This window comes from Dermochelys coriacea, chromosome 10 (genome assembly GCF_009764565.3).
Source record: "Dermochelys coriacea isolate rDerCor1 chromosome 10, rDerCor1.pri.v4, whole genome shotgun sequence".
Taxonomy (NCBI): Eukaryota; Metazoa; Chordata; order Testudines; family Dermochelyidae; genus Dermochelys; species Dermochelys coriacea.
The window spans coordinates 53,096,900-53,113,772 of NC_050077.1; the positions used below are offsets into that span (position 1 = coordinate 53,096,900).

Below are 16,873 nucleotides of genomic sequence, written 5' to 3' on the forward strand. Positions count from 1 at the left end.
TCATAAGAAAAAAGAGAGTGGGAAGAGGAGACGAACAGTGGCATTACAATTGGAAAGTGGAACACTGCTAGCACAAACACAATACCAAATACAGGATGATAGCTTCCTGTATGGTGAGAAAATGAGTGATGTGTATAATTAACTTTATTCACTCATGCTCCTTTTCATATATTAAAAATAAGATTTTTTTATGAAAAATAAAGCGGATTGAAAAGCTTCAAATTGAGCTTTCTGAACAGATGACTTATAATATGCAATTTTCTTAGGAAGGAATGGCCACTCAGCAGAGAGGGATAAACTTTAAAAGCACAGTGTATAGGAAGTGCACACATTTTCCTATGGGATTTCAAGTACACAGTGAATCACAGTATTAATATGCACATATAACATGAAGGAATTAAAATATTCCAGACCTTTTGATTGCTTTTTAAACAGATGAAGTAAGAATGAATTGTGATAGATTTCTGTCAGTGGTCAATTTTAAAATGTTATTGACTCTTCTTTGCAATAATCAAAACGGATTTTGTTCACGGCTGTTTATTTACACTGATACTTAGTTTTCCACGCTATCTTGTTTTTTTTTTATCTATTCAAGAAATTGAGGGTTTTTTCTCATTTAAAACTCATCTCTCTAACAGCCCATTACCTTAATTTTGGACCCATAGTGATTTGAGTAAGAAACAATTAACATCTTGCTTTTGTTTACACCAAAAACAAGTTGGTAAGTTTTAACCCAGAGACTTTGTTTCTTGATTGGGGGTGAAGCTACTTCTTCGGGGAGTTTTTTTTGCTTTTTCTTATCAAATTGTCAAGGGAGCCAGGACTTTAGCATCTGTCTCCCAGTCAGTGGGGAGTGGTGGCTAACATCTGTCTCCTTGGTAGAGATGAGTTTGATTGCTTGTATTTAATCTTTGAGATTGAGAATACCCCCCAGGCTCCTGAATCTAGTAATTGATATGATTCATTGAAAAAGCATCAGAGTAGTAAGGAGTTTCAGAAACTAATTGGGAAGTGAAAGAAACCCCATGTCAGTTAAGATATGCCCCAAAGTTGGCAAATATTTCTTTTCATGTAGACTAGAAGAAGTTATATTCTGGTTTAGTTAAAATGAATTTGAATGAGTATGATTAAATCTTTCTTACTTAAACACATTTGGTCCCTCTATTAAGTGTTGTTGGTATTTGTTTCACTGTCTACTATGTAGCTTAGTTTCTTGATTTTGGTTAAGAAACTGTCCTGAGTGAACGGTAGTATATCTTCCTTGTATGGGTTTATGCGTCTACTCTGTCCTTGATACTTGGCAGGGAGTTTTGTGTAGAACTTGTGTTTGCTGTATTAATATTATAACACCTAGCTCTTATTTAGTGATTTTCATCAGTAGATCTCAAAATGCTTCATGATATATTTATTGTACAACACCCTTATGAGGTTAAAGTGCTTTTCTCCCCATTTTACTGATGGGGCACTGAGGAACAGACTTGACAGCTAAATGATTTGTCCAAGGTTGAGCAGGAAGCCGGTGGTAGAGCAGGGACCTGAACCTGGGTCTTGCAAGGCCTAGGTTAGTGCCCTAACCATTGGAAAGTTGAGGAAAATATTTTTCTTCCTTTTAAATACCACAAAATATAAGCCAATAGTGCTATTTTTTCTTGTGACACTAGTGGAGCTTGTGAGTGAATAGTGAAGGTTGTGGGTATCAAAGATTTATACAATAAGTTATTTAATACCGCATTTTCAGTAATAGAGACTATTTTATAACCAGGTTCCTGTCTATCTAATTATTTTCTAAGCTATGCGGTATCAACTTTACAGAAGAAAATTTCACTGTAAACTTATTTTATAACTTTTTATAAAATACATTTATTTAGAACATAAATGACTTCTTTAGATCATGATATTGTAAGCTGACTTACATGGGTACAGCGATCTGCTCCCCTGAATCAGTTTATAAGATTAGGGCGTTAGTGTATAGAGGCTGCTCATTCAGTTTCTGACCTTTCAGAAAGACTAAATCCTGGTTCCTGTCAACTCTGATTTTAATAAACAAATATATTTGAGATTTGCAATTTACCAACTTCCACATTTTGTGTGGGGATTCTTCTCTTCACTGAGGCTCCAGTTCAAGAAAGCATCTCTGTTTAGGAAAGGGCATGTTAAGATTCAGAAGTAAATGGGATTTAAGCAAATACTTACTTAAAGCACGTTTTAAGTTTTTTCATGTGTATGTTTTGTCTAAATTATTCAGATTACACTAGAGCAAGTTCACCTTTTTTGCAGAAACTTACTTCTTGGATTTGATAGCTATTCTTAACCTTTGTATGGAGAAGTGATTTTTTTTTTTTTTAGAGTGACTTGAAAATTAGCTCTGTTGGCATTTGCTGAGAGCATTATTTATCTGTAAAGAAAAAAGGTTATGCTAATAACTTTATATGTTGCAAGTCATACTGAGGTGTGTGTGTGTGTATGTGTGTGTACACACACACACACACACACACACACATGCATAACAGGTAATTTAGATTCTACCTTTTTTTGTGCCCTAAAGATCTGTGTATTGGGAAAATATCTGATTTTTAACCTCTTTAACCTTTGCCACATGTTCCTCGTTGTAACTAATTAGCTTGGTCTTAAGTTTTATGAACCTCATTTTAACTATTATCTACAGTACTTGATGCAAGTTTATTTTGAGTTTGTCACACTAATTTCCTAGTTTGTAATTTCACAATTATCACTGTTATGACGTTGTCTCAATCTGAAGGAATACTTTTGCATAAGGCAATATTTCCTTGTCAAAGAAAAATAACTTGAAAATCAGTCCTAAGATTGCTAGGATACCCTGATTTCTACAGCAGAATGAGCTGATCTTAAAAGTAGATGATAACTCTGAAATTTAATGGGTATACTATTACTTTTCTCCCTACAGAGTGAACTGGATGTGCCTTTTAAAGTTAAGGTTGGGCAAATAGGTAAGTAAATACTTCCTACTACACAAGCTGGGATAACCTAAGCTTTCACTCTGAAGAGGAAGTTAAAGTGTAAGTCTTAATGCTGAACTGTCTTGTTCTCAGGTTTCCTTTTCCTTAGAGTTTCCTTAAACTGATCTTTGAGTGCTTGATTTTCATGACTGACTTGCTCTGTGGATGTCTTAACATTGATTCCATAGCAAGTGTTGAAATTTTTTCTGAATTACATTAAAATCCCGTTCTAGCATACCAACATGTCATTCCTGTCAGTAGGGATCTTGCTAGCAGATATGTGGGGTTAAACCTGAGATGTGGTGTGGACAAGCTGAATTTGAAAATGTTTTCTTTTCATATACATTAGGTACATTATTTCTGGTAGTGATCACTGTGCTGCAGTATAGAACCCATTGCAGAAATATATGCCTTGGTAATGATATAGAGATGTTTGAACCTGAACACAGATCTTGAATGTTATGTTTATTTTTTCATATGTTCTTATCACTTAAATTGATTTTAAAAATTGTTCTCAGGCCCAAGGTATTACAGCATTGTCTATTTCTGAGTAACTCCCCACCCGCCCCAATTTTAGTCATTTTTTAGTGGTTGCCACTGCTTATGTAGCTTGAGGCATTGGAGCTCTGGAAAAGTGAAGTGATGTACTTCTCAGAAGTTACCAAAACTAGAAATGCTCATGTGCCACTGAGGTAACCAAAAGTGAACTGCTAAGTGCCTGCTTTATCTTACAGTATCAGTAATATTTTTCAGTGTTTGAAATTTAGCGCAAAGTAAATTAAGCTCTAGGCTTATTCAGTTTTTTGCTTTGTATAAGAAGAAGCTGAATGTCAATTGTATTTTGGTCTATTTAGATAAACTTACTCTGAAGATTCCTTGGAAGAATCTGTATGGTGAGGCAGTGGTTGCAACTCTAGAAGGCTTATATCTGCTCATTGTTCCTGGAGCAAGTAAGTAATGTAATCAAATCATAGTGAAATAGAATAATTCATGGTGCAAGAAGAGTAAAACTACTATCAGATGATGCTATATGGTTGAGTACAAAATGGAACTGTTAACTAATGTAAATTACTCACTTACACATTGTTTCCAGTGAGAAACATTATTAGAATACTTTTATTTTTAGCCAAATATTGGCAAGTGAAGAAACTTGATGCTTTTACAGACTGCCTTGTCCCTACATTTTTTTCCCTATCCTTTTGTCAACTTGTGAACCATAAACCCTCTTAAACTAGTCCATTCTGGAAAAAACCTAAAGAAGACAGAATAAGCAAGGTTATCAGGCTAGTTTATTAGACTTAGGCTACATCTACACTAGAAACACTACAGCGGTGCAGCTACACTGCTGAAGTGCTTCTGGTGAAGATATTCTAATCTGACGGGAGAGAGCTCTCCCGTCAGCTTTAATTATTCCATCTTCCACGAGAGGCAGTAGCTATGTCAGCGGGAGAAGCTCTGTCTACATTGGAGCTTAGGTCAGTGTAACTTACGTCTCTCAGAGGCGTGGATTATTCATACCCCTGAGTGATGTAAGTTATGCTGAAGTAAGTTCTAATGTAGACAAGGGCTATGAATTTATTCTTTTACAGGAAATCTTGTCTAACTTCTAACCATTGAAAATGATGTGCTTCTTGATCTTGCCTTTTTTCTGAGGATGTGGTTAATTTCCATGAACCTTACCTACATTAGTGATCTTATGAAACGTAAAAGTTGTCATCTTGACAGGAAAATGAGTAATTCTTAGATCCTAAAATGCTCGTTTAATAGAATTTATAACCTGCACTGTCTAATTTTTTTATCAGCTGCACTTCAATGGAAGAGTTTTAATTCTCTTAAATCATAACTGTCTCATTGATTTCATAAACCTATTGGGTGCAACTTGTAAGATTAGTAAGTTTATCAGTTCCATTATCCTTACTTTTCTCAGAACTTTAGAAGCTCCGTGATTTAGTGGGTCTGGTGCATGAAGAATTCAAAAGAAATAGAAATAGCTGTGTTTGATGGCACATGGATCTTGTATCTGAGAGATTCATATGAGTTGCCAATTGTGCAGGCATCTGAGTGGAACTTAAGTCAGAGAATCGAGAAGGACTTGTGGACCTTGTGAACTGCACCAGCTGTGTTGCATAGTGTAAGACCTGTGAGCCATTGAAAGAAGGATTCAGAGAATTTGAATTTTGTTGTCTTGTTTGTTGCACTTCCAAACTTATTTATGGCATTTTGAAAGATTAGATTTTTTTATTGTAAATGCTGAAAAACGGTGATTTCTCTATACACACAAGCCAATGAAAAAGCATATTCATCAGTGATAACTGAAATTTATAAGTAGGTGAAATCAGAAAAATGCTGCTTGAGAAATTGTTTGATTTAAGCTTATTTATTTAGTATTGTTTGACATGTGATATTGACAATTTGTGGTTTAAGTTACAATTTTTTGAATCTCAACATATACAGTTATTAAATAATTGTCTGATGCCCCTTCATAATTTCCCGGAACTGTGAAAATGTAAACTGATAAAAATAGAAAAAACTTTTTTTCTGTTTAAAACCCACAATTTTGCGGAACTTTGAAAATTTATAATGATAAAAAATAAAAAAAGCCTAAAGAAATTTGATATCCATCAAAATTATATTAAAAAAAATCAAATTCTGCCAAGTTTCTTGATAAGACCTGAAATGAATAATTTGGTGGTGATAGTGGTAATTCTCTTTTCAGAACATTTTGCAAAACAAATAAATTTGGTCATGAAGGATTTCAGCTATAATAACACTTGTGCAACATATTTATTTAAAAGGTCCACAACTATAGACAGGTCAAAAAGGGTCTAAAGGCTCACCCTTGTAAGAGTCCTTGAGGGAATCTATAATGTGGCCATCTTAGTTTGACAGCTAGTTCAAGTAACACCTGTGAAATTTGTAAGCTCCCTGTATAACATTTATTGCTTGTCTACACACACATCTTGTCCCGTTTCAAAGAGGACAAGGTCAAAGCATGTTACGTTAGTCCATGGCAGGCTAGTGTAGGGTAGATTCATGCTCCGACTTACTGTGACCTAAATGTTTGTGTAGACAAGCCCTTGGGTATCTTGTAAGCTTCATATTAGTGAGTATTAGGTACTAAATATTAATTAGGCTTTAATTCATTTATATTAATTAATTAATAATTATATTTGTTTATATTATGCTTTTATTTAATTTGGGTAGTTGTATGTTAAATTTAAACATGAAATCTATCCTAATTTTTGTCTTCTAGGCATTAAATACGATGTGGAGAAGGAAGAAAAATACTTGCAGGATAATAAGCAAAAAGAGCTATCAAGAATTGAAGAAGCTCTGCAGAAATCAGCAGAGAAAGGTATTGTATGTGTACAAAATTAATTAAAAGTTTCAGGGACTTAGACAGTACTGTGGAAGTAAGAGAAACCTTATTCTATGACTGACTTCAAAGTGATACATCTCAACATTTTAATTGATGTAATTTTCATGCTTTTAAAAACAATAATTTCTGTGAAACTTAAAGTAAGAGATGTAATCCTGCATGTTTACTCTCCAGATGCTTATTTAATAATGCCCACTAGAAATGTGAAGTTGATTATCCGATATACAATATATGCCTTACCTCAAACAATACCAAAATGTAGATCTTGATGCAGCTGTAGAATGGCAGCCTGTTTGTTATCAAGTATGTTTTAGCTGTGGATGTTGGTATATTAACATATGTTTTGGAAATTCTTTCAAGCTGAGTTTTGTTAAGGGTAAGGAAATAATGAGCCTACAGGTAACTTTGTGAAAAATACTGTAATTTTGGTGCTATAATAAGTAAATTTATATTTGCAGTTTTTCATGTTAAGCATCTGATGATCAGTTTGGTTTTGATTTGTGCTATGACATCTGGATTTCTAGTCAGTGTTAGAATAATGGCTAATAAATAAGAGGACCATTAAATAATTGCAAGGAAATTACACGAAAATGCTAAAGTCGAAAATACTTTCGCCACTTAATTTTTGGCCCAGGTCAGTAGGGGCTGTTTTATGGATAGCTGTTTGGCTTCTCGGATGGATGTCCATATTGCAAAAATCACTGGCTTAATTGGCACCTGTGCCTCCCAGTCCTGATAAAGGCCAAGGATTTAATTAAATACTGTCTACCCTAGGTGACCCATCTGAGTCGGGGTGAGACTCATTAGCTAGGTAGCGTGAGGAGTCTTCAACTATTGTTGCTTATGTTGTGTCCGTTAAGGTAAATAGGTGACTACAATTTATAGGGGTGCAGATCATTTCACTTTCATGATAACTCTGAAGTTGGTGAAAATTAAATAACACTTAAAAACATCTTTAAAAATAACTTTGGAGTACAGTTTCTTTGAAAATTAAACACACAATCTTCACACTTTATTCTATTTTTCCTGTTTTTTGTGCTACTTTGAAATGCAAGCTAATGCTTTCCTTAAACTGCACATGGTTGGCTTCCATTTACAGTGAAGAGAAAAGCCCTTATTCCTTGCACATGTTCTTCTAACATTCCAAGAACTGTAGATTTCATGGTGAATTCATGTAATACTGATTGCACCAAATGGACATGCGCGATAAGATTATCAAAGAATCATATGCATAAATAGAAATGATCAGAGTTACAGACTTGACTACTACATAAATTACAACTGCTGCTCATTAGACGAGCAGAACTATGGTAGAATGGGGCAAGTGCCAGACAAATTAATAACCAATTTGCCTATTTTCTACGTTACATACTTAATTCATCATCTTATCTATACAAGCATTTATAATACTGTTAATGTGCAGCTTTCTGAGGGAAGGCATCACGCTCTTTTATTACAACAGAATCAGCTGATGTTGTCTTGGTAACTGGATATAATTAGGGCTTGTCTATGCATACGGAACAGGAATATTGTTTAAGACATTATGAAAGATGAAACTTTCATAATGGCTATGGCCCTCAGTAAATCATCTGTATTATTAGAAGAGTTTGATTGGACTACTAAAAGAAATGTGAGATATTACATATTTAATTAGTAGCTTGATTGCTTCATGAAAAGACAGTACTGCTGAGGTTCTATGCTGTGTCTCAGAGAGGCTTTTAGGGTTCACTTACGCCACTCTGGACCTTTCACACAGTGTAAAGGGCCAGAGTGGAGGAGTGAATCTCATTCCACAGATGTTCCTTCAGTGAAGTGAGAAGTGACGGTTCTTTCTTTGGGATGTACGTGGACTCCTGGCTCCCAACATGCTTTTCTTAATAATAGTCGTGATCAAGATGCTTTTCTATTTGTTAGTGTACATAATGTATGGCAAAAACAATTTGAAGTGGGAAGCCTATTACTCACTAATTACACATTAAGAGAAGCTCTTCATTGGCTTAAAAAAATGCCAATTTTTAGAAGTAGTACTTAAACTCAGAACTACATGAAAACTGGGTCTATAGCTAGAAAACTCTTGCCCAGTTACAACAGTCAGCTGTTGTATGTCACTTGTGGGGAATGCCATAACCCTCTGGGGTACACTTCAGATGTACATGAGCGTATCTACTGGACAAGCTTTACAGGCTGCCTGTTTAAGCCTGACACTTTTGGTTTGAAATTGGAGCTTTCTTCTCCAAGGTGAGCTGCCTGCCAAGGCTGATGAATCCCAGCTGCCCTGTGAAGATTTACTTTAAGCGGGTCTTTATTTGCCTTGCTATCCTCGTCATAAGGCCTAGATGGCATTTGACAGAGGCAGCCAAGCCACCAGTTATCTCACCATGCCCTGCCGAGAGGTGTTGCCAGTTGGTTTGCAACTACTTACTAAATATTTGCAGCTGTCCTGCATCCCCTTATCTGCCACAAAAGGACACACTTGATGGGAGTTGGTTGCTCCTTCCCGAAGTTATATAGCTAGAAAAGTGACACAGTGCATTTGGGGAGGGGAGAGGAGGAAGGAGACAGACCACCTTTGTATATAAGTGTGTTGGGTATTAGATAAGGAATTAAAGAAAATGAGACTTTGTATATTGTGGGCAATGCAAAAAACTGCCAGAGCTTTGTCCATTGTGTTAGTTTAAAACTACTTGCATATGTGTTAAAAAACCTAAGTTTAAACAAGTAACTTACATGCCTAAAAAAACAAGTTTTTCAAATGAATCATTTTGCAATGTTTACGTTTATCTTCTAAATATCAGGAAAGGATTATCCTTGTGTTTAAATGGTATGTAAATGTGCTTTGAAGTTTAAAGAATTCATTTGCTCTGAAATTTGAAAGTAGATTTCCTTTTAAAAAATTGTATTTTTGGTTATTGCTGCCATGTGGATCAAGGCACTCATTCAGGAGACACCATATATGGCTTGGAGAGCTTTGTTTGCAAGGATAACAAGCCTGGTGGGTATGCATGGCTCATTACCTTCTTCCTTTTAAAAAAAAATAAAAAAGCTTAATTTTATCATTGACAGTATCAGAACTCACATACTTGATAGTCAAGTATGTTGGCAAGAAGTGAAATTTAGAAGGCTCTGGAAACAAGATATTAAGTAGCATGTCACTGAGAGAATGTTGGAAAAATAACATACTATGTTACTTGAATGTTATGAGAGTCCTGCTTTCAAAAGAAAGATAAATAGAAAACAGTGAAGTCTGGTTCTACTCTCAAGTGTCACTAAAAACAGTATTGATTTTTCTCAAGGAGCGTTCGAAGACACAGATGGCGGTTGGGCACCCAAATCCCATTGGCTTACAGTGGGAATATCTCGCCTGCTATTGGTGCCTTTGAAAACGTCCCCATCAATTATCATTCTATTGTATTCTAACTGTGTTCGTTAAGGTCTGTCTGAACTGCTGTTTCAAGGCCAAACTGTACTACTACCTTAATAGTGCATCCAGTCTTCTTTTATGAGGTGGCTGTTACTGGGCCAGGTCCTTAGCTGTTGCAAACAGGCACAGTTCCATTGAAGCCAATGAAACTAAGTGGATTTGCACCAGTTGAAGGTCTGGCCACATGTTTCTTGTAATACGAGATGACATGATCGTGTTTTGTGTTCTCATGTAACCATGGTATTTAGCTGAAAGGTGCTAGAGTTGTATGATTGATTAATTCAAAGAAGTTGCCATATATTAGTTGAAATCAGTGTTAGTTTTTTGTTTTTAATACAATCCATTCTCCTCTCTCCCACTGCTACCCCAAATAAATCAGTTTTTGTCCACTTAACCTTGAGGCTGTTGAAATTGGGATTGCTGGGTGACAATGCTACTCTTGTATTTACCTATTATGTTCTTTACAAAAAAGCAATCGCTTAAGACTAAGGAAACTTATTAAGGATTTAGGAAATATTCAACTACCCATATAAGAATTGCCATACTGCATCATACCAGTGATTCCTCTTAACCACAGTCAGATGGGAGACTGGACAATAATAGATGACTTTGAGGATGGTGCAGAGAAGACTGCATTAGACACTTGTGAAATAGCTTTTGCGTTGGGGGAGTTTGTTTATAATCTCCTCCAGCAGTTGATGGTTGATTTAAGCCCTAAATCTTCAGGGCATTAATCTCTGTTTAAAAAAAAAAATCCCATCCAGCCTAACTGCGGATGTTCACATGATCTGTATGTATTTAATATCACTTAATATACTACTGTGTTATCAGATGATAACACGTAGCTATGGATTCCACAGGTGAACTTGGTTTTGTGTTTTTTTTAAAAAAGTGTATCTTGATAACAGTTTTAAATGCATTTTGAAATTTCATTGCATGACCCTTTGCTCTTACATTATAAGAGAGGGAAAGTATGAGCAGATGAGACCTCTTTTGTACCATTAATTAATTTGTACACCTAACATCTTCTTTTTTATTGATGTATCTCTTGAAATTAAACAGTCCTTTTACAGAAATCTTTCTGTGTCTCTAACTATGATTTCAAGAAATGTATCTCTTTCTGCACTTAGAGATGGGATGATCAGATCAGAACATAGTATTTAAGGTTTAGGTATGCCATTGGTCTTTAAATAGTGGGTTTTTAGTATTTTCTAGCCTATATTTTTTATGTAGCGTAGCAATTGTATTTGCCCCCTCCCCTTTTTTCCCCCCACCACTGTGTGTTAAACAGAGAACACAGATTTTAAGTGATGTCCAACTCTTTTCCCTGTACATGGCTAAAGTTGATGTAGAACCAAGCAACGTGTAAGAATATTTGAAGTTAATCCTTGTAGCAAGCATTATCTAACATTAGTCAACCCTGGGTTTTTATGTCAATAAGCTGTTCTTTCACCCAGCAACTTCATTAAAGATGACTGAATTTCCTTAATCTATTGTAGCCTTGATTAATTTAGATATTTTTAAAATTATATTATTTATATTATTATAAAATTGGGAACCACACTGTTCTTCCTCTTTCCTGGAGCATTAATAAATATATCAAACACCAATACAAGTACAAAAACATTTGTTTTAATGTGGTTAGTTGAAATTATCCATTATTACAGTTCTCAGACTTAGTGGATACTTAGATCGCCCGTAGTACTGTGTACTTGGTATATTTTTCCTGAAAAAGAAGCAGTGTAGTATAACCCCAGATATACAACTATATAAAGCTGGAAGTAAGGTTAACAGAATGTATCAGTTACTTAAAGGTGTAAGAATTACAAGAATATTTTAACTGTCCCAAAAATGATAATTTATTAACTCAGGAAATTCAGAATTAAGGTTTATGTTAAAAGCAAGTAGATGCAGAATTCAAACAGACAGCCTTAATTCTGCTGTTTTGATGTCATAGGGCTGATGGAGGGGGAAATAAAAGACTAATTTTTGAAAAAACTAATTTAATCTAATCTGGGAGCACAAAACAAAGCACAAACTAAGGAAAGAATATTATTTATTTTGGCTCAGTTCCTTCATTACTTGACCTGGAAAATGGATCAGTGAACTTTTATTTTCAAATTGAAGGGGCCAAAATGGCAAGGAACAAATGAAGAATAATTTTTACAAGATATTGGAATTTGCCTTCAGTTCTGAAAATTAGCCAGAGGCTCACAATGAAAAAATTAAGTTTTCTTCATGGAGAATGTCTAGTTTTCAAAAAATGGCAATTTTCTCTCACATTTTACTATTTTAACATTTGAAAACTGCTTTTTACAAGTCAATGTCAAATTCCACCTATATCTGTGTGGTGTGATTTGAGATATATATATATATATAATATTTTTTTTGGTAAGCAGGTAAAACAGTGAAACTAACTCTGCAAAAATTTCAGAAAGGAACCCCTTTGAAGTTTTGTGTATCAAAAATATGTCGAGCCAGCTTTCAGGGCACATTCTAGTTGTCAATGGGAGGATTTTTGGCAGAGGGTGAGTGTCTTTTTTTTTTTTTTTTTTAAAAGGATTTTAAAATAAGGATGCATCCATGATTTCATGAGCTTGAGCTGTGGAGAGAGGTTTGTTTTGTTTTGTTTTTTTCCCCACTAACAGTAAAACCACATAACCTCACAGGACCAGGTCCAAGGTTTGGGTTATACAGACTCAATAACATATGACTCCAATATTCATTAAAGGAAGTAATGTAATTCAATGACTTAAATGACAAAATTTAGTTCAGAAATATGAGATGGAAGACAAGTTTCAGTAAATTTAAATAGATTTATTTAGCAGCCATTATTGTGCATTGAAATAGCATGTTTAAACTGGAATCTCAAAGGATTAATATGTGTACATGATACACTGGATGTGTATTTATCCTTCCCATTCTTAAAATGATGATACAAAAAGCATGGAAAAATTATTTTAGTGTTCTTCATTGGATCAGTGTAAGAAGAGCATGGATAAATGCACCCTGGGCATACAATGAATAGCTCTCACTGAAACCATTTTAACCTGTGTTTTGTGACCCTGCGAGGAAGGAGTGGCCTTGATGGCCCATCCATATGTAAATGTCTTTTATTCTCCACTCCATGTATTTAAGTAACTGCTTTGAAGTATTGTATTGGTTCAGCTTTTTGTGTCTTTGTCGATTGGACCAAAAAATAACTGAGGCCATTTAATGGATGACAGTTTTGGGTGCTAACAGGTACACCTTTCACATGTGGAATTCTACTACCCTTTTTCAGAACAAAAACATTGTTTCCCTACCCAAACCCTAACCATTTTTATGTGGATTTGTCTGTCTATGTATATAACTGAAAGATGAGAGAGAATTGGAAACAGATGATAAAATATACAGGATAGCATGTTGCTTCGCTGAGTGAATTTGAAATATTTTAAAGGTTTTGAAGAAAGGCAGCTGTTTAAGATGAATCATTTTCTTTTTAGAAAGCCAGTTACCTACTTTTCCTCATTTTCCTTCTTACTTTTACTAACTTGAATTTTATCCTTTTCTCACAAAATTGCCTGCCTTGAGAAGGACGTAAGCGTAAAAAGCATAAAAAGCATTTTAAGAAACCCTTTAAAAGTCATGATCACTCAAAAGGTGGGTACAATGTAGCCTTCTACATTGCATATTGTATTTGGTTTTTAATAGCAAATGGGAAAAATAGACTTCCAGGGCCAAATTCTTCTCCTCCATTGTGCAGCTGGGATAATGCTATTGATTTCAGTGTAGTGGAAAATTTAGGTTAACAGGCTTTATCGCAGAATTTGACCTATCTTCTGCATATAAAACTTCAGTTAGCTTGAATTTTACTTGAAAGCACAAGATTTTAAAACAAGAATTTTTTTTTTCTTTGTGTCAAATTATTCCATAATGTGAAAATAGTTGTGGTCATATATCAAGAGGCTTGTGATGCCTACATGACAATGGTTTCCTGTTGTGCCATCAATGTTTTTCTCAACTCCACTTTATTTAGCATTTGTTATAAATAAATAATATGCCAAACTCCGAACAGAGTTACTGTAGGCAGATAAGCTATTGCAAAGCATATACAGAATAGAATTCACATCCTCTGATAAAGTTAATGTCAGTGCTGAGGCTCACTTTTTCTTATTGATTGATTTGTACATAAAGCAATAAATATGAAGACTTTTCAAAGGCACGAAAGGCAGATAGTCTCCCATCCCTTACTGAAAGTCAGTGGGAGTTTGGGAGCCTGCTTCAGATGGATTAATTAGAGGGGATGGAAGGGCGGGGGCGGGAAATGGAAGGTACTTCCTTGGGTATTTTGGGATTATTTTTCATACCTGGGAGGAGCTAGGTGGAAATGTGCAATATATAAATGAGGGGAAAAATGAATGATGAGTCCGTGGTCTTGTCATACAGTTTTTGCTGCACGCATTTCTGCTCAAAGTTGCTGATGTTTGCTTTGTTTGTTTGTGATTGTGCTTTCCATTGAGTGAGCAATGTCCTCATTCACCTTCAGAAGCACATGCACCTTTCCATTTTTGAACAAAATGCTACTGAACTTTGATGCGTGAAGTTTTTTTGAGATAGATATGTTCACTTTTCTCTTGAAGTGAGCTATACGGTGCATGTATACTTGGGGTCATATAGTTGATGTTTATATGTGTACAATTCATAATAACTATATATTCTATATTTAAGGACAAATTATACATAAAATAGTTGTCTTCAAGATTAAGCATTCAAATGTCAGATGGGGTTATATATGCAACCTTAAGACAGCCTTAATCCTGTCACTTGTACATAACTTGGCAGAATTTGATTTAAAAAAAATATTTTCTACAGATAATATCCATGTTTCTTTGTAAGCATTTTCCCCATTTTTTTGTCTGTTTACATTTTCACAGTGGTGGGAAATTATAGGGGGAGTCAGACAGTGGGGGGGCACACAACTATTTAATGACAGTAGATGTTTTGATTCTGAAAGTTAAAGCTTTATAACTGTTAAAACACAAATTGTCAACATCACATGTCAGAATACACACAAAGTAAATGTTCTTAAATCGAACTTTAATAAGTTCCTAAGTAGCGTTTTTCTGACTTAGCCTATTCACTTATTATTGATGAAAATATTTTTTATCTTTTTGGGTACAGTGAAATCGACATTTACAGATAAAAAATCTAATCCTTCCAAGCCTAAATGTATACAGTATATGCACATTCATGTATACAACCGCTGATAGCCATGCATAGCATTTTCTTCTACAGTGCAAGAGCCTGTGTCCCAGTCACATGAAATTCCAATTACTCATAAGGTGTATATAGAATGAACAAGGTTTCAAGAAGCCATGTCTCATTGAATTCATCAGTGAGGAGAGAAACACATTGACTATGTAGCTGAGTCAGCCCTGTACACATGCACTACAGCTTTGTTTGCTTAAATCGCCACTTGTAAATGGCTTTAGAAGTCTTACTTGGAAGATAGCACACTCATGTGTGCCAATCAAACCCTATAACTTGATCAGATCAAAACCATTTTTCACCAGTACTCTCTCAAAACTACTTTCCGTCACTGAGGAGTATCACCTGCCAAATTGCACCTTTCTACTCTTATCTATACCAGTGCTGGCACTGTTAGGCCATTTCTAAAGCATTGTTTCATTATGGGTAAAACTTGTTTTTTCAGTTTTATTCAAAACTGGGTTTATTCAAACTAGAAAAAAATGAACTCTGAGCAGAGATTGGGTTTGAAAAATGTCAGCCTGAAAGATTAAAGTTGGTTGGTTAGAAGCATCTGGCTTTAAGTGGAAATATAACTATAGTGCAGATCGTGTGTTGCTAGCTCTTTTTTGTTACACTTCATGAACTAAAATCATACCTTCTGAATATCAGTATAGGCAGAACTCTTATAGAACTCCATAGAATGCATTTTTTTTAATATAAAAAGATTAACAGAATGTTATGGTTGGGCAAAGGATCAGGGAAATTGTCCACTCGAGAGGGATAAACTAAAGCTGCTGCTTTTGTCTCTTCAAGGTCTGCTGAAGTTTTTAGTACAGTATATAGTTTGTCAACTAACATAACTGTCTGTCTCCATTCATACTGTATTTAATATCTGAAATTCAAACTAGTTTTTAATTGTTCCATTCTTTTTAAATTTCTTTCTTTAAGCTTTAATATTTTTAATTTTAAGCACAAAAGGGCTCTACACAGTTTAGACTAAAGCTTAAATGGCAATACTTAATGTGAATAGGAGTATGAAGTTATTGAAATATGGTGAACGAAACTTTGTATGTATAGTTGGGCAAAATGTAATGAATATAATTAATATTGATGTTTGTTTTAAACTTTTTTTTTCCTTAGATAAGCCAAAGGCAGAGAAAAAAGATACTTTCTTGGAAAAGCTGGCAACTCAAGTTATAAAAAATGTACAAGTCAAAATCACCGGCATTCATGTTAAATATGAGGATGATGTAAGTGTCCTAAACTTTTTTTTTTTTGCTTTCTCTTAAACCAAATTTCAGCTGAGAGATCTCTCATTGTGACAATAGGCTATTTTCTATCTGCACTGTGTACTCTGTAGACTTGAAGTTTTCAACCAACTTAAAGTTTTCATGTGTTTAATACAAGCAAAACAAAAGCCCTCCCAGGATGACTGAAAACTTAATATGCTGTGATATATAGCTGGACTTGGCCCTCTAGTTTGGACAGACAGCTGCTTTTCATGTCTTTTTATAAGCAATTGAGGTTGTTGATTGTTCAGTTTATTATGGCAGGAACAGAATAGTAGGCATCCATTCTAAAAAAAAAAACAAAAAAAAAACCAAACTCCACAACATTTTTAAGGAGTCTTAATACTATTTAGATCAATAATGGAAGATTTTCATGTTAAAAACTTGACTTTTTTACATATTTCTTTTGGGAAAAGAGAGAGGCTAGGAATTAACTGTGAAAGTTACACACCTGACGAGGGAAAAGTTGTATTGAGGCTTAGAAAAATGTCCTCTTAAATAGCCTCACTTTAGGACCTATTTGAAGGTGAAACTTCAGAGAAGCCTTTAAAAAGCAGAATGATGTAACCAAGACAGC

General features: G+C 34.8%; 1 protein-coding gene across 1 annotated transcript in view; it reads left to right on the forward strand.

The window, feature by feature from the left end:
* The window catches only part of VPS13C (vacuolar protein sorting 13 homolog C), a 194,547-nt gene that overhangs the window by 5,665 nt on the left and 172,009 nt on the right, over positions 1-16,873 (forward strand). The window contains 6 exon segments of the mRNA XM_038418760.2: positions 2,924-2,966; positions 3,830-3,925; positions 6,229-6,330; positions 9,284-9,346; positions 13,352-13,417; positions 16,148-16,257. Of these exon segments, the coding sequence (XP_038274688.1) occupies positions 2,924-2,966; positions 3,830-3,925; positions 6,229-6,330; positions 9,284-9,346; positions 13,352-13,417; positions 16,148-16,257 (480 nt within the window).